General features: G+C 47.2%; 1 protein-coding gene across 6 annotated transcripts in view; it reads left to right on the top strand.

Annotated features, from left to right (window-relative positions):
* lrba (LPS-responsive vesicle trafficking, beach and anchor containing) overlaps window positions 1-24,422 on the top strand; it is a 152,715-nt gene that overhangs the window by 55,016 nt on the left and 73,277 nt on the right. For all 6 annotated transcript variants that reach the window (XM_037471218.2, XM_037471217.2, XM_037471216.2 and 3 more), the window contains exons 34-36: window positions 8,679-8,743; window positions 10,741-10,849; window positions 18,807-18,973. In XM_037471218.2, coding sequence (XP_037327115.2) covers window positions 8,679-8,743; window positions 10,741-10,849; window positions 18,807-18,973 — 341 coding nt within the window. The remainder of the gene's footprint in view (window positions 1-8,678; window positions 8,744-10,740; window positions 10,850-18,806; window positions 18,974-24,422) is intronic.

Raw genomic sequence — 24,422 nt, 5'->3', positions numbered from 1 at the left:
TGCACAGCTCATGCCTCGCTCCCCCCCCCTTTGGTCCCAAGCCCAAGCTTATTTCTTCCTTTCTCAAAGCACCAAGCTACCCCACCCAATCTCCCCCCACACACACACACACACACACACATACACACACACACTCTCTCTATCTGGGAGAGGAGCAGGGATTGGCCGGCGTAGTGTTGATTGCTTCCATAAATCATCCAACCAAATTCTCTCACAGCTAATGCAAATGTAATTTTATTGTTGTGCAGGGAGGGGGGGGGGGGGGCAGGGAGGGGGGCTGAGGCTGATGTGCTGCTTTCCACTGGGGGGAAAAAAAAGAGAGGGAAACTGGGACAGACTTTCCTCCGGGCTAAATTACTACGTCTAATTATTTGTGTGTGTGTTTGTTCTCCTTGTGGGGCGGTGGGAGGGAGACAGTGCCGTGATTGATGACACTATTTAGCGAAGTTGGTCGGGCCCTCTGGCACAGGAAGCAGTCGATCCTCTCACAGGAAGTGGCTGAGTGGCCATCTTGTTAAACTCTTTCCAGCCTTCATGGAAACCGGTAGATGGAGCAGACGGAGATGATTTTTGATTGATTCCCCCCCCCCCCCCCCCCCCCCCCCGCCCTGCTCCTTCATCGGAGATGCGATGCTATCTCTGTGAAATTTTAATTAATTTCCCGAGCTTGGAGATGGAGTGGAGCCGGGGTGAAGGGTCGGGAGTCTGGGGACCGCAGAGCAGTTTTTAATCAGGGTTCCCATGGAGGTCCCATTGGTGGCCACATCAGCTTGGCATTGAGGAGGGGATTGTAAACCGCCGTTTGATTGGGCCCCATTTCTAAACATCTACAACTGGGCTCCCAATTAAAGGACCATTTTGATCGGACATTAACTGTTGGGGTGGCACGCTGCCTTGTTCTACTCTCTAATATCGATCCTTGAGCACTGATGAATATACAAGATGAGGATTAATGGTCAAATACTGTAGACAGAACGCAGTGTTGCGCACAATTGTAAAAGAAACAAAAAATGGCACGTACTCCATCTGCTCACGGCTTTGAGATTTCAAGATATACTACGTTTAAAATCAATTCTTTTTTTTTATTATTCATTTGCAGATTTTAAATTAATTTGTCATTTGCTTTGAGCTGACTTGTGAATGTTTTATTTTGTTCAAACCTAAAATGTATTACCATATATGATATATATTTAATGATATGATATATATTTAATAGCTGTAATTAGAGAAATAAAAATGATTAACTCATCATCAAAGATTATATATTTTCTCTATTTTGACTAATTGAAAAATCATTTGAGCTTTACTTAAATTTGAATGCAAGAATTTCTGTTCCTATAAACGTCCACCAAGATAAGTTAAGTTAAACATGTTCTATTTGTCTTTGGTTTATATGAAGATGTCATCCGGGCTTCATCCTCCAAGTAGCTACTAGCACATTAAGTTCTGTCTTGTATGTACATTTTGACGTTTCAACGGTTTCACTCTCCGACTCGTCTTCTTGTTTATGGCCAGTTTGTCGTTTCCCGGGTGCTCTTCTCGAAGGTGGCTTTCAGCGTAAACATCTGATAAATAAATAATGCGGTTGGACAAGAGAAGGGGCTTCTCCATGGCGCTCGCTGCCGTCCATCCGGAGCGTTGAGAAATCATCTCCCGGGTTACTGGACAGTCTCCGATGAGCAGAGGCCCATAAATCTCCTCAGTAGCTGCATTTGTGTCCTGTAGATCAGCCATTATTGTGCGGCCCCTCTGTCAGCCCATCCATCCTTCTGCCATTTATCAGAAATGCATCCTGTACATGGAGTGGAAGGAGGGAGAGAGAGAGACAGGGGGGAGGGAGGGAGGGTTGTGGAGTGGCTCTGGTCTCATGATGATGGTCAATCCCATATAGGAAAGAGGCTGCTCTTCCTCTTACCTGAACAAATACATTCTATGCAGTGTAATCACACAAAAGGCTTCTTATGTTTTCCATATTAGAACCATACAGGGTCCGTTCAACCTTAATAAAGTACCTCCACTGTAACCATAGTAACACAAATAAGGCACGGCAACACATTACATACAAACATTCATGATGCCTGTGGAGTCTTCTGATGCTCTCCGACAGAAGCCCATAAACCAGATATTCTTTTAATGGAAGAAAGCAGGTCAACTTGGCATCTTAACATGAGATGAGGCTGCCAGAGATGACCAGTTATTGTAGATGGTGGTGTGTTCCAAAGTTGAAATATATGTTTTTTGGCATCTGCTGGAAATTCCAACCGGATGTGGCAAGATTAAAGTTTGAGTTGGAATGTTAAGAGAAGCATTTATAACGTGCATTATTGGAATAATTATGTATCAAGACCAGTAATCTGACCACCTTTTTCAGTAAGGTCCAAACCAGTAATCAGATTAAAGTTACTTGTCCAAGTCACTGTGCGTTACTATTTTGTCGTTAATAGTCAAATATATATATGATTTCTTGCGTCTCTGGGAGTGAAGCCACGGAGCCTATGCGACAATTAAGTCACGTTTTCAGCATGAGGGTCACGTGTACATACACAGACCTACCACGCAGCCACACAAACAACAGGAGAGAGAGAGAGATGCGATGAAATTATCCCACCCCCCCCCCCCCGAAAAAGTCTGTCAGCCGAACCATCTGCTCGACTCGATAAAGTGAGAGTTGGCGTCACCAGTTGTCGTTTGTATGTTGAGGCGGCTGCTGAATGTAACTAATAAATTGTAATCTAACATAGTCGCTTTACAGATTACTTTATTGTAAAAGTAAATAGTTACTTTTTAAAGGGGTAATCAGTAGTCAGTAATCAGAATACTTTTTCAAAGTAACTATGGCAACACTGATCAAGAGACTAATTGTTATTTCATAAGGTTTGTCAAAACCTGAGCAATCACTAATATCTGGATGCTTTTATAGAGTTATGTCAAAGTGAGAATATTCTTTTGCAATTTAGAGTAATATACCCTTTTTAGTCAAGAATCACCCATTTATTGTTAAATGTATGTTTCAAAGGTATTTTTAAGTGGTTTAGTTGGGACTTCTATAGCAGATAATCCTTTAATAGTAATTCAATAACATTAATCCTAAACCCGCTAAACACACATTATCGTATGTTCCCAGGCAGCCTCACCAAAGTTAACCTGTTTAACAGATGGGGACTTCTCTCACACAGTCAGCGGGGAGAAGGACATTGACTTCCCCAAACACTTGGTTCCTCCTGACCCTTGACCCTCTGACCTCCAGGTTAGAAGTAAGAGTGGCGGAGGCATAGAAGTTTAACCCCCTGCAGTCAGGAGCGCCCGCTCATCATTCTCCACACAATCAATAACATCATCTGAGAAACGAGGGAACCGGTTGGAAGCTTCGTGGCCTTGGAGAGGAGAAGGAAAAAAAACCCCAAAAACATTGCTTACTTGTTTTGTTTTCACATTTTCCTGATTATTTTATATGTGATGTCGGGGAAAGTGGAGTCTGATGTTTGAGTTGCTAAAAAGTGATTAACATCCGTCCGTGGATTTCTTCTTTGCCACCAATGGTGACGCTTTGACGGATCAGACGCAGGCCGCGTTGCACGGAGCCACTCGGGGGGGAGCCGAGGGGAGGTGAGACAACTGCCGAGGAATGCGAATGGAACCGGGAGGACGAGAACCCCTTCCCCATCACTCTCTCCGCACGGTCGGACGCGCACCCCGCCGTGCAGTTAAACAGGCACGAAGGGTTCAAGATCAGTGCAAATCAAAGCGTTCGCCCCCCCCCCCTCTGTGTCCCCCTCCAGTGCCCCTTTATGGCCGCGCCACGCGGCTCACTGTCCCCGCCAACGCGCTCCAGGTACTATCCTGTGAGACGTAGAGAAAACACTGCAACACCAACTGGCACTTAATTCTGCTTCTCCCTATCGCTGCCAACCATGCAGCCAGAGAGGAGGAGGAGGAGGAGGAGGAGGAGGAGGAGGAGGCGGCGGGGTGTGTTGTGTTGGAGGAGGTGGGGGTCGAGGGGGGACTTCCTGACAGGAAGTGAAGTCTAGCTGAGAACGGGGGGGGGGAATCAGACAGGAGACTCCTTGAAATTTTTTTTTTTAAATGGAGTGGCTTTTAATTTGGCTCCCGGCCGGGTTTCACTGTGAGCCGGCCTCGGAGCGTCCCGGGACCTCGAGTGGCGCGACCCCGGCTGGTTGTTTATACCCAACGTATAACCGGCCTTTCCAATAAATGAATTTCCCTGACGGAGCCCCCTCCGTCTGACAGGCTCAGTTAATGTAATGTTTTCTTACCCGACAGGTCCCAAGTTCTAAGGCCTTGGAATGTATTCTTATGTTTCTCCCCCCGCCAGCCTCTCTCGGCCGTCCCGCTGATGCAGTTGTACCCCGGCTCTGGAGTGGAAATACACCTCGCTGCATTTTTGACCCGGTGGAGCCGGAGCTCGGATCACAGCGCATGTTTTACTGTCAGTCATCCGCGCGTGCCTCTGGGAGCCTGCACATGCACAAAGTCCTACTTCAACAACCATTATATTCCATATCTTTGGGTATTAGGATGGCGGTCAGTTGGCTTGTTACATCAGGTTCGTTGGTGGACACATTTTGTGACATTGAGCGTCTCTGTGGGCCGAGGGCATATTTGACATGTTGTTCTATGTGAATATGATCCTTCAGGGTTCCATTGATGTTCATTCCAATTAAGGCACTCCCAGTTCCCCCTCTGAGTCATTTCAGGTAAATGGCCAAAGCAAGATAGTGTTGGATTGAGACCATATTGAGACATCTGGCAAAGGTTGTTCTGCTTTAAGATACTTTCCGGCAGGGGAGGGGGGGGGGTCGAGAAGTATGGACCCGTCAAGATCCCTGACCACAATGGACTGCTACTGGCTGCATAGAAACTATATGACTAAGCAAAAAAGATGATGTAATTGTTACAGAGTGGGCTCATTGTGTTTATTCACCGCATGTTCACTCCCCGCAAACAGGCTGCAGATTTTCAATCCATTTGCCGTTGTGCGCTTAGCTTCTCGGTCCGTGCACGCTGCATTCATATCGCCACGGCAACCAGCTACTTCACGCTTTGATTCTGTTGATTTGTGAGCCGTTGGCGAGAGCAGATCAATGTTTTCTTGTTTGTCTTGGTGCAGTTTTGCAAAATACTATTTTTGTGTACAAAAGTGCGGCCTGCCACAGCGGTTCCATCGCCCTGTTACCTCGGGGCGGAAGGAAGGTCTTTGTAACAGAGGTCACCGAGTCACAGGAGTCACGGCACTCTGTCCACCGATTGGTTGCCGGTGTTGTCTGGCTGCACTTAAGGCACTTTTCGTGCCTGATTTTACTGCAGCTCCACCGACACAACGCGGCGGCTTGATGCCTCCGGCTGTTTTTTATTTTTTTATTTTATTTTTGCCTTCGGGACCTGAAAAATCTGTCCCCACTCAGAAGTGATGCAGCTGCGCAGGATCCTGTTTTTTTTTACCCCGTTTTACTGTAAAAGAGTGAGTTTAATAAGGTCTTTGAGACGCTGCAGTATAAATATTTTGACATCAGTATAGGTTCCCCCCAGTCACGCAACACACATGTGAGTGTGTGTGTGTGTTTTTCTTTACACATGTCTGAACGCACACGTGTGGACCGTAGAGAGCGGGAGTGGACACAGCGGGTTCGAAGTGGTTCACGCACGCAGGGCAACATGAACAAACAGCACACTACTCAACTTCTGCTTTAATCAGTCACAAGGACAGTAATGAATAAGCTCCCAGCGGAAAATCATCTTTTCTTTTTGTTTGTTTTTCGTAAACATTTGATTTAAAAATGTCAAGACTTACATACTTTATGGCTGTTAACGACGACTTATTTGTCTTTTATTTTTTAAATGTATATGTGAACACTTTTTGTTGCATATTAAAATAAGAAGCCTTTTTGGTTTCGCCTGTGCTGCAGTCCCACATTTGACATTAGTGTTCACGCTCTGGTCTTAAGTTGTGTTCCCGTAGCCGTAGAGTCGGCAAATACTGGTGATTATGAGTGATGCCACCAAAAAGCCCGACCGAGTTATTTATTATTCTGGGAGAGTCGAGGCGTTTCTTTCTTCAGTGCTGGAAGAAAGTGTTTTCCTTGTGTTGTGGCGGGCCTGATGTTTTTTTTTTTTTAGCTCTGGAGGTCTGCGTTTCCTCACTAGTGGTATATTTAGATGTTGATTATGGATAATCAGCTGTAATGACGGAAGCGCATGGCGCGCGTGTTTAGACTCAACGCCGTCGTTGTGGAACACAGACCAAACAGGGCCGTCTTATTGACTTCAGGTTGAGACGGGGGGGGGGCCTCCATCCACGCAAGGAGGGAAATTGTAACCAAAACGTAGCCCCCTCCTGGCTGTATTAAACACCGTCAACATCAGGATCAAAGCGACCCCCCCCCACCCCCCCTCCTCTCTCCTTCCCATCATCCGTTAGGAGGTCGGGTTAAAGGTGAGGGGTCACAAATGGCTGCTTGTATCCTCTCATCAGGAGCGCTGTGGTCATAAAAGCTGTGACACCGCTGACCAGGGCGTCCAAAATCCAATATTCTATCACTGAGCTGTCTCCGTTTCCTCTTTGTCACCGCGAGATGTTCCTCAGATCGGGGTCATTGCTTTTTTAATTCAACTAGAGGAGCCATTTCTTAGCCTCTAATGACGCCATTAGTCTTGCTTCCACCTTTTGTCTGTGTCTGCGAAGCGCCGTTGGCCTCCACGCCGCTCGTCAAACCTAATTTAGAACCGGGCTGCAGTTTGGCCGCTTGTCATTGAAGTTAAGACCCCTGCGTTAGATTCCCAAGTATTTTCAAGAAATCCCATGAAGGACATTCTGCCGCTCTGCTCTCTGGTCCTCCAGAGGGGACGGCTCTATTTACGGCCCCGCTCCCCGTCATGTTTATTTGAAATCCAGAAAGCGCAGTCTGGCCCGGGTCTGGGACATCCCCAGCGGCGCTCATGGTTAATGTCCTTCAGCTTCAGTCCTCGAACCAGAAGGCCCCGAGGCCGCCTTTCACGCGCTTCCTCTCAGGCCGCCAGGACGCCTCTGCCGGGCCTCAAGCTGCGCAGCCCTGTTTCCACTCAGCTCTTATTCCCCCGCGTGCCCTCTTTTATTTGGAACGTATCGTAAACACGGGTCAACGGCAATCTGGTCCTTCAGGACGTGAAGCGGTTTTGAAACGAGGTCAAGGGTCAGCTTGTTGTTGTTGTCGTTGTCGTTGCGTGCGCCGGCCGGGTGACGGTACGCAGGCTTCTCGCAGCGTGATTGGTTCCGATGGGTTTCCACGAGAAAGACGGCATGGCTTCCGCAAATCATCACCTGTGTGTGTGTGTGTGTGTGTGTGTGTGTGTGTGTGTGTGTGTGCGCGCGCCGGGATGTGCCGTAGGACTCTCGGTAAGTCGATCCTTCCTTCCTCCTGGTCGCGCTGGTGTCCTCGTGGGCGCTCTCGGTTTACTGAAAGGCCAGTCGCTGCGTAAACACGGCGTTTCCTCTGTCAGCCGCGGAGATGATGACAGCAACGTTTTTGCTTGGATACACGTACACTGTAGCGTGGCTTCCGCTGTACAGAGTTTGTGCAAAATCAATGCAATTCCCTTGATTGGGATTCGTCCCTTTTCTGCACTTTGTTTTTAAATTCACACAACAAGTGAAGGTTAAAAGTTAAATAATGTGGCTTGTATGGTGACTTAATTTAAAGATTTGTGAGTAGTTGGGTAGTTTAAGGCTTTAACCTGAGGTTTTTCACGCATATTTTCTCCATCTCCCCAGAGAGGAAGGAGGGGAGGAGGTGGGAGGGGGGGGGGGGCGCTGTGAGGTTCAGACAGGCCCCATGACCTTGTTGCTTTATTATTCTTTTGACGGTTGTGTTGAAGGTGTTGAAATATTGAACAGAACATGAGAGACGATGACCGCTGAGTTTGCCTTCCCTCGGTGTCCCTTCAAAATGGAGGATTTAAAGTCGCACGCGGCGGTGGTTGGATTGTTTAGACTGACACCTCGAACCATACCACAAGTCAAAGAGGAGGAAATTTGTGTATTTACTCATGATGAATGCCATCTCAACACAGCTCCGTCACTGCTTTCCGCTGGCTCGCCGGCTGATTACGCTGACAAAATCAGTCAGCTGGGCCTTTTGGGATGATGTTTCGTTTGACATTCGGGACCTTCGGTGGCAGGAAAGCTTACAGACTGAGCGTAAACCACTGAGTCACCAGGATGTACCCCCATAATGGTGTTTCTACAGAGTCCGGTTACATCTGTTTTACTAGTTCGAAGAGGTTTCAAACAGAGTTCGACCAACTAATTGATTCACTTTGAAGTAATCTGCACCTTTTATATTATACATCTTGTAAGTCATTATTCAAGCGGAATGCAAAGCATTTTCCATTTGCAGCATTCAAAAGTTCAATGCTTTGGTCTGTTTTATGAAACCTTTGGGGTTCGGACTGTTTGATCATTTTCTGAAACTCTGGGGAGACAATCTGACCCGGACAAAAAAATAACTGGTAGCTTTGAGACCAGGCTGCCATCCCACGTCAGTTGTCTACCTGTGACATGTTTGGACTCCACTTTAATGTAATCTGCATCTCTAATGTGATCAGAGATTCACTTGACCACGTGCAAAGTGTAGTCTGTGTAAATCGCAGTGCAGGCGGTGATATTCTGTGTGATTCTTTTGCAGGAATGGCAGAACTCCATCCAGAAGAATGCGGGTCTCGCCTTTATCGAGTTGGTCAACGAAGGCAGGTGGGTAACTCGCGGAGTGCTGTCCGCCACTATCTCACCAAGCGCTACCCATCAGCCACTTTCTCTCCAATTTCGCCATTCCTGGATCACGTCACAGCCCCTCAAGACACACACACATACACACACGTCCTCTTCCCCAGATCCCTGAGGCCCATGTGATAGGGTGGCTATTCAAGCTCCTGGACAACAATCAATGAACGGGGGAAGGGGTGGGGGGGTTGTTGGAAGAGATTGGGAGAGGATGGACGATCCTTGAGTTCAAAGCTCCATTCGATACGAGCTCATCCCTCAGGGATTTGGGAAAAGGAGCGGGGTTAGGTAAAAGGTGACGGTGGCTCTGATCGCTGGTACCTCGGTGACGCTTGGGAAATGGCTCTTGATTATCTGCACGGAATCTTCCGCTCTATCTACCGCTGCTTTTTTTCTGTTTTTTTCAATTATCAAATCACAAATGAGCCTCCTCACATGAGTTCTTCTTCTTAGTGTTAATCTCATCCATTTCACATTTAGAGAGCCACACTTGATTGATGCTCGGCTTTTAGAATCGGCAGAGACTAATCCACAGTAAAACCCCATAAGTTCTATTTGCTCGCACACACTTTTACAGGCGTAACTCCAGTCGGGCTCATTAGTGAAAGTTCTGTATGCAAATGTGTTTCTGGTCTTTTTGTGGGACTCAAACGGTCATTTATACATGACCACAACATGATTAGTTGAAATACTACTACTACCGGTCATCATTTTATCTGATGATTTAATCCAGATGTTATGTACACCCTGACTCGTTGTGTAACTTAATGTTTTTAAGCCAATTTTTTTTTCTGTGGAAAGTTCTCCCCGAGGGGATTTCAACCGGATAAAACTGGGTTTTGGGGGTAAAAACATGGAATGTTCTTTTCCCGGGAAAAAGGAAGCCTTTTTTTTTTTGTATTTGTATCCTGCCATAAGCAGCAACGCTACGTTACTAAAATGTTTCTGTGCATGCCGGGAGGCTTTCTGGCCACATTCATTTTGTATGATTAAGTAGTTCGACAGTCTATAATGCGTGCAGGAGAACAATCAGCATCATATAGAAGTGAAAACTGGCTCTCATTAGTTTAATTGATTATATCATTATGATTACAACATATATAAGGTAATTATAGGTGTTTTTCTGCGCCGCTATTTTTTCTTCACTCTTTGGTAAGTATGCTTTTCAAAGAGGTATTAAATGTTATCATATGTGGTAGCATGCAACTGTTTTATTTCCATAACGTCCTCAGAGAGGTCTGCTTTGTCCACATGTACTGCACAGAGCGCCATAAAGCCATAAAGCAGGGCAGTAGCGGGGTTATTGATAGCGGGGCCTCGACAGGACCAGAGAGGCCGCAGAGGCCCCGGCACCTCCGCTCCCCTGCTGCCCTGTGCTGAAACAGCAGGCTTAGGTTACAGCCATCCCCTGGTCCATAACCCCCTCCCCTCCTACCCCTCCACCCCACAGTCAATCCCGGCCGGATTCCCCCCCCACTCCCCTCTCTGGCCTCTGGTCTGTTATTGTTCCACTTTGCACAATCATGACCTTTAGGGCTGCAGAGAGGTTTCTTAGACCTAGACACACACACACAACATGCATGTTTCATCCACACTGATAAGAAGAGGGAGGTGGACTACATATGTTGCAACACGAGGAGAGATCCTCCCTCTTGTCAGATGCATATCATTAACAAATCAATTAGCACCTGCCCCCCAGTTAAAAGGTTCTATCTGGCTTGGTTTTTGTTTCCAAATTAGATTTTCTGCTTGTTTTGCACGCTTCTTTATGGCGTTTTATGGCTATTACATGGCTGTCCTTTCTCTGTTACCAGATATCGTAGTGTTAAACAGATGTTTTAAATATCCCGAAACCCACAATCTGGCATTTTTCCCTCTATGAAGAAACTTAACTTGCATATACCTGATCTTTTTTGTTTTTGTTTTAAAGTAACAATTCTAAATGCATAATGTTCTGCTCTCCCCAGGCTGCTGAGCCACACCATGAAGGACCACCTGGTTCGTGTGGCTAATGAAGCAGAATTTATCCTCAGCCGACAGAGAGCCGAAGACATCCATAAACATGCAGAGTTTGAGGTAAGAAGATGCGCCGCGCTGGCCAACGCTTCTTCTTATACACAGATCCTAAATCACCTTTAGGTGTAGACGCATTTTGAGGTGCACCCAAAAGCAGACTATTTTCGATATGTTGGATTGCAGACTGCTTTAGCAAATTGTGAAGCGACACAAGTAGAGCTGCGTGTGCCAGCTGACAGACCTGTTCAGCATTCTTCAACCAAAGTGTCTAAGACCTGTTTTGCCGCACTCTCTCATACAGATGGATTCAAAGATGTATCAATAAAGAAAAAAGACAGATTTAAACTTTAATTGTAGGTAGGAAGAATGAATGATGATAAGGTGAGTGACGGATTACAGTACAGACTTTTTTTTTTTTTTTCTTTTTTGTTTCTCTAGCAAGAAAGAAATGTTGAACAAACACAATCTGTCATAGCACATTTCCTCCTGTGAGATCTCAGGAACTCTCGGCTTTCTACGCTCGGACAATGAAGTCCAGTTGTAGCTTTAAGCCTGTTACACTAAGACTCCTTTGATCGAAATGTTTAATAGTTTGATACTCCTGCTGAACGCTTTGTCAGTGAAATATATTCAAGGAAGCGAGAGCAAAGAGACTCTGATTCAACAAATACTTTAAAACTTTTGCTGTCACAGCAAACCGAACCGGGAGGAATAAACATTTGCTTTAAATGTGTGCGAACAGTGAACACACACACACACAAACAAACACGCACGGAAATAGTTTGAGGGGGTCGAGCTTGGCACGTGTCACTAACCAAACATTGTGTAGCGTCGCTTCGTCCTCGCGCCTCGCTGTCTAACTGCAGGTCCCCCCCCCCCACCCCCCCCCCCCCGAAGCCCCGCCCCCTCCTCTTTCCGACCGGATTCTCAGCACAAATGTTGCCATTCAGCCGCCGTGCCAACTCTATTCTGACCCATGGGCACCCTTAGTTGTCTCCCCCCCCCCTTCCCTACTCCGGCTTTCTAGATCTCACCAAAATCATTTCCTGCTGAAACCCCGTCCACTCTTCTCCCGCTGGGGGTGTATTTCGCCGGTGACAGGAATACGGCGTCCTCCCCCATCCCTCCCTCGTTTCTCAAGAACCCGCCAGCACTAAAATCTGCAGACAGACCCGAGAGGTGCTGACCCTGAAGGGCTGACTGTGTGTAAACCCGCCGCCTCAGCCGCCCCTGTAAAAAAATGTCTCAGGTGTCAGTCATTTGCACACATTATCTGATCTCAACTCCACCGACCCGGTGGAGCATGCTTTGATTCCACCGGGTCGGTGTCACGGCTGTTTCATCGGTACTGTGCACACTTCAGGGAAAGGTCCGCGGCGTCTGTGGTCCTGCAGAAGCGTGCGTACAGCACGAGTAGAACGTTGCCTGACTGGCAGGCGGACTTGGATACAAATGATTCCTGCTCTGCCTCGTACGCTTCTCGATTTGTCAAACTCCCAGGCATCGGTCCCAGACTCCCAACCCGGCGCACAGACGTTAGACTGTCCAGCGTTCTCCAAACCCGACTGTTCAGGCCTTTTTTTTTTCTTTTTCTTTTTTGTGCATTACCTCATTTCTCCTCGCGGGATCTTCCGTGCAAATGTTACTAAAAGCAAGAGACGTACATGTTAACATGTGACAATAAGCTGTTTAACTGGCAGAATATCAGTCTGGTTATTCCATGAGCCCTTGAATAAATGTACTTATTTTTCTGATTACCAATATGAATGAAAACATGACATGAAAAGTCTTTGAGGCTTATTTGGTATAAGACAGGATTTGAGGATGCAAGATCCTCTGTTCAGAGTTGTTTCATTCTGTGGGCTTCCCTGCTTTCTACTGCCATGTTTTAAAATCCATTTGAATGGACTGGGCTCATAGCGGTGCAGTACCGGGTGCAGCATCACAGGCTCAGGGGGTGGTTGAATCCGAATGGAGCACCGCTATCACTTCACATACACAACAAAGCGAAAGCTCTGACTTTAGTTCTATTTCGGCGTCGCTATTGGGCACTCGCCCTCTCCTCCCGCAGTCTCCCCGCCGCCCCTTAATCAGATAGCCTGGCGTAGCTCGTCCCGAACTCGGTTTCACAATTGAATTCCCCCACTTAAATGCAGTTGCTCCTCTGTGACCTCTGGGACGAAGTGAAGCCCTGATAAGTCTTGCTCTGATATTGCCGTATTGATTTTTGCCTCCACACAAGCTCTGCCTGAGCCGAGGGTTTCATTTTGCACTGCCACAATAAAAATAACAGGCCAATGAAACATCCCCCCTCTGAGAGCGGGGGCGGTGGGTTTTGAAATCATTTTCAGCTATTTCACTTTTTTTTTTTAAACGACGTGCTTATTGTGTTGCGGTGACACTAAAGCTTGGTTATTATTTTGTGAGAAATAAACCTTCAAAGCAGGCTTCCCGAAAATGACTTTCTCCCGATATCATTGTTGTTACGCTGGAAGTGCACAGGTTTGCCCAGAACATAACCCGCCTTAACCGAGCTGTCGCGCATTCTAAGATACCAAGAGCCCCAGAAAGGAGAATGATTAAATGCATAAAAACAAATTTATGTTTGCTCCTTGTCAGAGTTCATATCCTTTTTTTTTAGAAGGATTTAGATACCTGTTTGCCTCAGAGACATAACATATGCTCTTCCTCACTCTCTCTTCCTCACTCTCTCGCACTGTCTCTCCGTGGGACACAATTGAGTTATCTTTGGCCCTGGGAGTAAGTTATTACAGTGGGCGTAGGGTGAAACAGATGAAGATAACCAGGGGGGAAATCCAATTACCTTTTTAGGGTCCTCTATCTAAAAGGATCCTTAATGTGAAGGAGATCCACGGATTGGATGCTGCTGCCCAGCACAGTAAATGATGGACTCTGATATCTTTCAGAGGAGCAAGGAGGAGATAGAAAGGAGGGAGAGAAATCGAACTCCCTCTTTTTATGGGGCTGTTCATTAGGGATGAAATGTGGTGGGCTCAGGGGCACAAGGGCAGATAAGAAGGTCCAGATAGGGAAGACCCAAGTCATTTCTATTCCGTCTTACCATTCCCTTTCTGCTCAGTCTTTTTTTTTTTTTTCTACACACCCCCCCCGCCCCCCCTTGATTCATCCTCTGCTGTTCTACGGAGTGATCGGATCGACTGTCTGGGAGATACTGTGAAAGCCGGACGGTAGCAGCTAATTAGTGCTCGGCGTCATTCTGCTTCCTCTGCCGAGCTTGTAAAGCGATCCGCTGCCTTTCCCCCGCACTGATGACATCAGCATCGAGCTGACGCTCGTTATGTTGTGTCATCATTAAGCGCTGCTTCTCTGGAAACTTGTGCATCGGTAGAGCCGAGGAGGGCGCGTTAGTCAAACGTCGAGATGTCACTGCGATGTGCTTTTTTGTTGGATCCAGAGCCGAGCTGAACTATTACAGTGCGTCCCGGGTTTATGTATTCATGTATAAATAAAACAAGCGGGCAGATTACAATGTAGTTTCCGCAAAGAAACCAGAGTTTAAGTTATTGCTACAAAAGCAATCTGCCCATCAAATGTTACACACACACACACACACACACACACACACACACAGAGAGGCTGGAGGCTGTTTACCCCACATCATTCACAGCAGCCTGACTGATAGCTGCCACCAGCTGCAGCCGCCTGTCATGTAGTTGTCGCGACTGTAATGTAGCATGTCAGCAGGGCCGGAAGCCTGGGAAACCCCCATCATAGAGAATGCATTGTGATGGTATTTTTTGCCACCGGAATATGGAAGAAAATTCATAAGGAGGTGAAGGGAAAAAACACCTCCAGGACCGGACATCGGTAGCTCTGGTAAAACGCACACTTCATTGGCCCAAGTTTTGGTTCAATTAAGCACGGTCGTCTGTGCTTTCCCCAATTTCTTTTTTTACCGTTTCACCGAAGCCTCCAGGTGATGGAAGGGAAGATGCAGGTATGAAGTCCCACTGACTTCACCATGTGTTCATGTCCTCAGGCGCCTCCTCAGCAGCTTCCAGCTACCTCACTGAATTATGACCGCTTCTTTTTATTTTTTTTTCAACATCTGAAGGTGATCTCTGAGTAAAAGTTGTTTTTTTAAAACTATTTAAGGATTAAATTTATGTGTGTTTTCTGCTTTTATTTCATATTGTTGATAAAAACATACCGTTTAAATTCAATCTGCGCTCCGTGCCGCGCAGCCATTCGCTGTAATTGTGTTTTCAGGGATGCTTGGAGAGCTTGTGTTTCTCATCTGGTCGCCTCCTCTCTTCATTCGAGTATTTTTCACCTCCCGGACGACAGTACGATTTTTTTCTTTTTTCTTTTTCTTTGCGGCTGCGACCTTGAAGCTGAGCCGGAGTCATCGTGAAAACATGGCAGCAACGCAGACTGATGTGGCGCGAGGAAGGCGCTGTTCTGCAGAGACAAGAGGTTTCTGAGGAGCGGAGATGAAGAGGCTGCCAGTTGAGCGTGGTGACCGGTCCATTAAAGATCTGCCACAGACTGAGGGGGGGTGGGGGGGGAGGGAGGAGGAGGAGGAGGAGGGATACTTTGATAAGTGTTGCGCCGGCGTTAACCTTGATGGCCGCTAGCAATGCGCCGGTGCCAGCAGAGAGGGATCTGTTTCAACCGGATTAGATTATTTCCCCCCCCCCCCTCCTGTGCTCCAAGAGAAGAGGGGGAAAAAAAAATCAATACTTTGCAGCGCGGCATGACAGGAGCATCATTTCAGAATTGAAGTGGCTGTCAGCCATTGTCATTTGGTGACTTTTGTTCGCCATTGTACTTTTAAGCCCTCATTTTTCTCCTCCCCCCCCCCCCCCCCTTCTCCTTTCACTCGTTCTTCCCGAGCCCATTGTCTGAATTCCCCCGGTGACATTTTATGTTGCAATTCGAAAAACTAGAGGCCAAGAGATCAAGTGCGAGGGAATCTCTTTGAAACCGATTGGTGGGCTTGTTCAGCATCTACTTTGGTTTTTCCCGACCCCCATCCTGCTTTCTCATATCCCCCCGCCTTGTCTCCCCAGACCTCCATTGTGATCCAGGAGGAATTTATTTGTAGAATATTTGCATTCTTTGATACAAGACAAGGACAAGCCTGATGCCTCGCCTTCCCCTGGACAGTTTCTCGGGGGCCCGTAAATGAAACCCTGCGGGAGGGCTTGTCGACGGATGTGAGAAATTGGAGGAGTGCAGCGGCGAAGTGCCACCAGTGTCAAGAGATTGCAAATCAAGCGCTTTAATAACACCTCTGCCGGGTTGTGTTTCTCCCTCCCGTTCTCCGGCAGAACCCTGAGAGCCCGGTTCTGTCAGTCCGGGGTGGTTGAAGAAAACGGGCACCTTGACCTTTTTCTGTCATCCTAATTGATAAAACCTAGCGCTGGTATCTCGTAATGAGCCTCCGTTCTCCGGCCTCATTATCCTAGTTAACCCTCTCAACCCAGGAAGGGAGAGGAGGGAGAGGAGCCGAGGCGTCATCTGACAACAACTACCACAGCGTTTAGGTAGTACCACGCGTCTCCTCCGCGCTCGTCATTTGTAGAATCAGGGCCCGGAGCTTGAGAGATTGGCAATGACAACTTTTAAAGTAACACACCGAATGCTTTCTCTTTTTTTTCTTCTCTCCTTTGGCTCAAAAGAGAGGTCGGGGGGGGGCAACGTGATAAACACTCGCACGTTTTCAGAGCCGTCGCCGTCTCTGTTTTGATTCGATCCAGAGGGGTCGCTGTTCTTTTCCCCCCCAGCGGCCCAATTTCCTCTTCGACGCAGATCCGCGGTTATTTATCCGGGAGCGTTGATGAATTGCGCGAGACACGGCTCAGTGTAATTGACTCGATTATTGCCAGCCATTATCATTTTCGTCCCCACAGAGCTGTCTTCTCCCCCTTGTAATGGAAGCCGCCGCCCGTGATTACGGTGTCGCAAGTCATAACGCTCTCGGTGGCGGCGAGTCGTGGCCCCGGTGCCCCGGTGGCCGCCTGGGTAGGAAGTCAACAGAGGCTCCAGAGTCAGCCATCCCCCTGGTGCTCAGCTGCACTCCCTTAACTCGGTAAATGGGAGCGCTTGTCTCCCAGCGGGTCTTTTGATGGTGATTTCCTTGTCAAAATATGCACACTGACCGCTTCAGTCAAAAAAAAAAACGTATAGGAACAGATTCTTTTAATTTACTTCATATGTTGCTTCAATATTCCCCGAGAAGAAAGAAAGAGAGAGAGCAGTTTGTTTGAAATTACCCCCCCCCCCACCCCCCTAAAGCTGCTTTCTAGTTTATGGGCGTCCTTTGTGTGCTTTGTAGGACGGTGCCAACTGGGAGATTTGGTTGTTGGCGTCAACCCTCGTAATAACATAATAAGTCCCCCCCCCCCCGTAATACGCCTGCGTGCTCGCTGACCTCACATCCACGGCACGACCCCCGGGCATTAACAGTGACTCGTCTTTTCCTCTCCAACGCTGGCTTTTAACGGCCCTTTCGGGTTGTTGTTTCAGAGGCGAGTCTGTGAATTTGGGCCTTTTCTGCTGTGGTCGACTCTGGCTTCGGTTGTGAGAAAAATCCCATTACGGCATGCAGGGCTCGGGTGTTTGGGCAGGCTCGACCCACAGGTGATGAAGTGTTTGTTTATGGTCATGAGTCTGGACGCAGAGCTGTTGATCAGTGCTGCAGACTTTACATGTCTCGGACCGATGGAAGTGCACTTTATGGGCCTATAAACGGAAATCCACAATATCATTTAGTTTGGAGAAATGTATCCTTTTTATACTTGCAAATTGTTTCTCTTTTTCTACAATTTGTTTTAACGTTTAACAATATTCAAAGGCTTGGCTTCAGGTTCGCAGCATTTTAAACCCGGTCCTCTTATTCCCCTCCTTTGGTCCAGCTTTTTCCCTTGTCCCAATTCCTTCTTGCCTTCAGTAGCACTGATCAAGATTAATGGACATGCAACACACACACACACACACACACACACACACACACACACACACACGTAGAACAGGAAGGCAAAGCCAAGTATTCTCTGGTTGAAAATTTGAAACCTTTTACTGAAATTTCTTATTCCGTTCTGCCTTTATTTTGCCATTTTCCAGGCCATCGTGCTGGAAGGTCAAGGCCCACATTAATGCCACACAAAGAGACACAGATTGATAATTAAGGCCCGGTGGCCTGAAGGAAGGCCCCTCTAATTTGATTTATACCTATAGATTTTCTGTCTGGTATGAAATGTTGTCGTTCAAATTGAAGAGGAGGACCCATTACGAAGCGCTTTACTGGTAACTTTGGGCAAGCAGGTTGCCGTTGTTCAGTAATGCATCCGGGCCGATGCCGATGGGATAGTCAAAGGTTAATCCAGGAAATTCGTATAAACCTGAAGGTGCATTAATAATCAAATGAGGTTTTGTTCTTGATCCCAAAGCTTTAGTTTAGTCTGACAACACTCAGAGGGGAATATAAGCCTGATGGTGGGTGTGGCTAGCTGGGAATACAATGACGTGATGTTTTGCTTTTTTCCCCCCATGTTCTTGTGCTCACCTTCAATACGAATTCAACTTTGAAACAATACTTTAAACCGCTATCGGCCCTTCGAGAGTTCGAAGCAGATGGAAATCAAAACGCTGTTTCTTATTATTTTCAGGAGGTGTTTTACTTTTTCCTCGTCGCCGCCGAGGTTCAAAGGCTCGTTCTGATAACAAATTCCGACAGAGAAAAATGTCCTCCCCCCCCCCCCCCCCCCCCCCGTTGTGCGTTGTGGGTATCGCGTGATTCGGTGTGCCGCGGGGCACCAGTGACTACGTGTCCACTGTTATTAATCAACATGACACGGGGACAGAAATGACCCCGTGCTTTTCATTAGGTTCCAGCTTCCATACGCGTCCGTCTTCTACCTTCCTGTAGAAACCTGGGTTTTCGCCACATAACGTTCCCGCCAGATACTCGTGTAATACTAATATGTATTAATGTATTAAACATTCAATGCTTTTTCTCTTTGGCACCCAGTCGGCCTGTGCTCAGTACGCGGCGGAGAAGCGGGACGAGGAGAAAATGTGCGACCACTTGATCCGGGCGGCCAAGTACCGCGATCACATGACCGCCACACAGCTCATCCAGAAGATAGTCAACATCCTGACCGACAAACACGGCGCCTGGGGCAGCTCCTCCAAAAGGTGAGAAAGCAGAAGCATTCTGGGAGTCATCGCCAAGATTTAAATTTTTTTTACTGAAATATTGTGGAATTTAGGTTTCATTTAAATGGCTGTTGGTGGTTATTCATGTTTTTTGTCAACGTGAACAATGACAAATGGTTTAATTACCTATTTTATCACAATTATGTTGCGTTTCCCACATGCCAGGAGATTTTAGAGGCCGCAAGTTCGCCTTCCAGAGAAAAAGCTTTAATCAAGAGGAGGCACCTGTTTAGTTTTTTTTTTTTTTTCCCTCCGCCTTGAAATGATTCAAAACCTCTAATGTTTTTTAATCTCATCATAATCTTTCTCGTCCCGCCCCCCAATGCTCCTGGCTTTGATACAATTAGATTTGCAAAGGTGAAAACGCCAGCTGTGGGCTGAATGACGCATTGACTGGAGAGAGACATGAAAGCCATTTAAACAGCTCGGCTCCCATTAAGACCAGAGGGAACCCGATCCTCTCTGTGTTTGTTTCGCCGAATGGGCGGCGGGAATCCAAAAGCAGCTATTCCCTAATGGTGGCTGTTTGTGCAGGTAGCGGGTAATGGAGAGACGGCCCGCCGGCTCGCGCTTGTTAGGCCGAAGCAACTCTCCGGAGACTCGTTTGGTTGGAGGGTTAGTTTGCTGTTGGATCTCTGGCTGCCTTTTGTTTTGTTTTTCCTCTCAAAGGGTGCGGAGGAGCATTTGTCTTTGTTTTTTTTTTTCTTTCTTTGCTACCATTTCTTTACGACCTCCTTTTTTTTTGCTTTTGCTTCCGTCTCTTCACGTGGACTCACACTATTTACTATGGAGATTGTGTTCCACGAGCCCTGGCCAGAAAAAGTCTCCCCCCCCCCCCTACCCCCCCCCCCCTCCCTTACGCGCCCTTTATGCCGTTGCGGTATTGATGGTTTTCCTAATGGCTGCCGATGGGCGCAGGGAGCCATTGGCACCGGGCCCTGGAGTGCAGCGTTCTTTTAATAAATCACAATCAGTCCTGTGCCGTTACATCAATACTTTTGGTCAATTACTGTGAAGGTCAGGTGGTGCAGCTACGCACCAGAGCCCGTGGTATGCGGGCATTGGAGAAACATCTGGTGCTGAAAAAACGGCAACGAAAAAAAAAAAGAACAAGTAAAAGGAGAAGAAGAAGAAGAAAAAATACACTCGCACACCTGCGTGCCTTCAGGCAATCTAAAATAAGAGATGTTTGTTCCCTAATTCCCCAAATACGACAGCACCAACGTGTGATGCAGCAACGTCGCCGCCTGTGAATACAGATGGGGGGGGGGGGGTGGGGGGCGGGGGGTGCACACAATGCTTCCTCCAGCTGTGAAATTGAAATCCAGGAACACAAAGACAATACGCGGCGGTGATTACGACCTTTTGTTGCCTGCCTGCTCGCGTGCCATAAAAGCGTATTCCCCAAAGTTTCCATTCAATAAAGAGTCTGAAAATGAAAATATTATTTTCTCACGGGCTGATGGGAATTGTTGTTTCCTCACGGCGGGCGTCTAATATCTTCTGACACGGCGTGACCCGCCTGAATGCAATTTGTGTCTTAATATCCAGCTTACAGCGGCCTCGGGCCTCTGGAGGAAAAGAGGTGTTAGGTGATTTTCCCTTTTCCATCGCTGCTTTGTCTGCGGTTCTCTCTCTCTGGCTCACAACATATGATATATTTTCTCCTTCTCTCCCTCCCTCTCTCCCCCCTCCCCATCATTTGCTCTTTCTTGTTGTATCACCGGCCATCCAGGGAGAATTTCCTCCGCCAGACAATCGCTTTTGTGCCCTTGTCTGTCACCTAGTGTCAAGACGTCGACGGATCGGCGGGCGGGCAGACAGGCGACTGACTACCTGTTCATCCATACGTCTCTGTCCCGGTGCCTTGAGACTCAGGTGTTCCACATGCCAGCCTGCTTTCTCTTTGGGGGCGAGGGGGAACTAGAAAAAAAAAAGCAAATGAACACCTAGCAAGATGGCCACAAATGAATCAACTGGCAGATGTCGTTTTTTTTCTCTCCTCATCACTCATCGCAGCTTCTCCTTTTATTTTTTTTCTCTCCCCTTTCGTTTGAGCTCGGTTCCACTGAGCATCCAGACCGCTGCGGTGTTTATTTGGGTCAGGAATCATCTTTCATGCATACGACACCTGGACAAAGTCGACGGACGGAGAGGGGGGGGGGAGACGAGGGCAGATGATGGAGAACGCCGACTCGCGGCCTCTGGGGGGAGTCGCACTACTCTCCTCTCATACCCTTCTCTTTATTGCATTGTAATAGGCTGACTAATGTACCATGGAAATTCACTCTGGGAAGGGAAAGGAGGCTGCGGCTGAAAAAAAGAAAAGTGGTGACGTACAGGTTTTTGAACCCGGAAGCCTCTGGTGACAATCGCCCTGACGCAGCCGCTCGGTTTGAGGCGAATGGAAACGTTATTCAGAGTGAAGAGGCGTCGCTATGCTCCCCTTGGGGCAGCTCGCCGTTTTCCTATTTCGTCTTCCTCCCCCCTTTTTAAGTCTGCTTCGGCAGCCTTTGTGTCGGCGGTTCATTCCAACGATCCTCACCTACCGCGAGCCCCACTCACCTCCAGCCCCGACGCCCCCCCCCCTCCCCCTCTCCTCCCCTCGTGCGCTCCTCCTCCCTCGTATAAGCAGCTCATTTTCTGCAGTACCACTGCTCTAATGGACGCCCTTAGGCTAGAGGCTCCCCAGCCAAGGGACATCCATCTTTTGGAGTGTCACCCTCCCGCCTGCAAAAAAAAAAAAAAAAATCTTTGATGTGCACTCCAATTTTTCTTCAGTAAATCAAATCTTCCTTCCTTCAGAAAGACGAATGCTTTAGGGTTGGAGTGTTACAGAGAAAATCAATGCCGGCAAAATTGAAACAGTATGCCCCCGTATTGATCGGCCTTGTGGGATCGAAAAAGAACAGCTTTGTAACAGTTCTGCTGGACAGTTAGCTGACCTGTAATGGACAAACTATTGATATTAGCATTACTATTTTATCTTGTGCTGTGTCATTTCACCAGCGCGCTATTGAGGGAAAGAAGCCCGAGCAGAACGTTGACTGTTGGAAAGGGCTTTTGCTTCTCATCCGGACTCACAGCGGGCCGAGGTTATTTCTTTTTACGAACGAAAGAAGAACAATGTGACATAAACACATTATATATATTTTTTAATTGCGCTTAATTCATTGTTGTTTTCCCAATTCTGAACGTTAATATTTGCACAGTTTTTTTGTGTTCATTTGATCCATGATTTAAGCAGATTTGTCAGAAAATAAAATAAATAAATAAAATGTTGTTCAAACAATACACTATATATGAATATATTCCGTATCAGCAATCAAAGCAAAATCCTTACATTATAATCTTAACAATATTAGTACCCCTTACAGTGTATTCGGTGTACAAGTTATAGTTTTTTTATTATTATTTTGTGTTTTCTGGTTAGATGCTTAACTGCATTCCATTGGCTCAGTGCAATGACAGTAGGGATCTAGTCTGATTCAATAAAACAAATTCATACCTTTTTGTTAAGGGCCCCTAAAGATTTAGTCTCAGATTGAAATAAAATAAATTATTCCCAAATAAATAATCCTAGTCAGTTATTGCAGCTGTTCCATTTGGTCAGCACTGTTGTATTGGGTCTAGCTTGGTTGACGGTGACATCTCCATGGCAACGTCATTTGTTGCTGTGAAAAACATGTGCCAAAGCCTCCTCCAACTTAAAAAAACGGTACTTTAAATGACAAACACGGGAAGTCTCAAATAACTATTACAATTTTAGTTTAACTGATTCAAAAGTTTTATGTCCTTTTATTAACTAAGCAGTAAATAAACCATATAGTTGCAGCCCCACTTCTTCCTGTCGTGTGGACTCTGTCCCCCTCCCGAGGAATTAATTCATTATGCTGTGAACATGCGGCCGTTGTGCTCACTGCAGTCGAGACATTCATGTTCCCCCCCCCCCCCCTCCCCCCACTGCGCCTTTTTCTTTTTTTCAAATAAATGATCGCACGAGAAACCCGCGGCAGCGCGATTCATCTCCACTTGTGTGCTTTCGTTCCACACTTAAATCACAATTATGATAAATAATACTGAATGTAATGCACGCGTTAAAGCGGGGGCCTGCTCAGCGTCGGCGCTGCCTCGCGTGCTGGACACCCCCGTGCATCACGGGCCGCGCAGCTGAGAAAGGAAATGGCACTCCGGCACGTCAGTGGAGGAAACTAGGACATGACTGTTTAGAGTGCACCGACTCTCGGAAATGCGTGACACGTGAGGGGCAGGAAGACGGAGGGAGGAGGGGGGAGGGGGGGAGAGAAATGTTTGTTACTGAAGCATCAAAAGTTATGATGGAGACACAGACACGAAAGAACCTTTTGTTGTATTCGCAAACCGAATAAACACTGTTTCTGGATCTTTTGCAGATTCACACAGCAGATCTTCTAATTGGATCACTTCCACGCACGGATCACCGTTTATTCTACTTTCTGTAGCTAATCCTTCTGCTTCGAACACATCCTCACTGTTAAATATTTCACCAAAATGTTAAAGAACATCAGTTGGAAGAAATGAGCCCTTATTCACATAGAAACAGTCCTCGAGTTTGTCCGGATCATTTATAATCAATAATAGCTTTCGGGGTTTGTTGTACATTCTTCCCATCTAAACACAAACACGACCCCGACGCACTGAGCAGCTGCAGCGGCCCTCGGCTCCCGTCTCCTTTCCTTTTTAGTCCGCCCCCCCCCCGCGACCACTTCGGAACCGATTAGCCGCTGGCTCGGGTTGTGTTCCCACAACCGCCCGCCTCGGTCGGTCACAGTCGTAAACACGCAGCGTAAACACACGCCGCCGCGGCCGCGCTCATCTTTTTCCGCGGGCCTCTTCTGTATCGAGCACCGGGATCTCCGACTCTAAAGCCCTTAAACGGGCTCGACGCGAAACCACTTACGCCTCGTTAATCACGCACAGCGACGTGTCTGGGACGCTGAAAAAAAAAAAAGGGGGGGGGGGGGGGGACAAAAAGGACGTTCCCCGAGTCTCTCTGGACCGTTCCAGTTTGACAGACCTACGTTCCATCAGTTACATAAAATAACGTGCCACGAAGGCCCTACCGTGCAGTCGGCCTCGTGGATATGGAATAGAATATAGCCCTAATGATAACATTTACCTCCTCTGTGTATACAGTACAGTGGCTGGGGGCTGCAGGGAACAGTAACAACGTGTCACGGTGGAACACATTAACGGTCGATGATGTCCACATGCTCGGCACGGTTAAGTGTTGCAGGTCACGGCAAAATTTAAAGCTGATAAGAGGAAAAGCCGAGTGGTTGGATGGAAGCTCGGGGGCTTTTTCCGTTCACGTTATCTCCAGAATAATTTCTTCAAAACCTCCAGCACAAATATTGAGCATGACATCTTTTTTAAATTTGGTGGTCAA

Source organism: Pungitius pungitius, chromosome 9 (assembly GCF_949316345.1).
Source record: "Pungitius pungitius chromosome 9, fPunPun2.1, whole genome shotgun sequence".
Lineage (NCBI taxonomy): Eukaryota > Metazoa > Chordata > Actinopteri > Perciformes > Gasterosteidae > Pungitius > Pungitius pungitius.
This window is presented reverse-complemented; position numbering and strand designations above follow the sequence as displayed.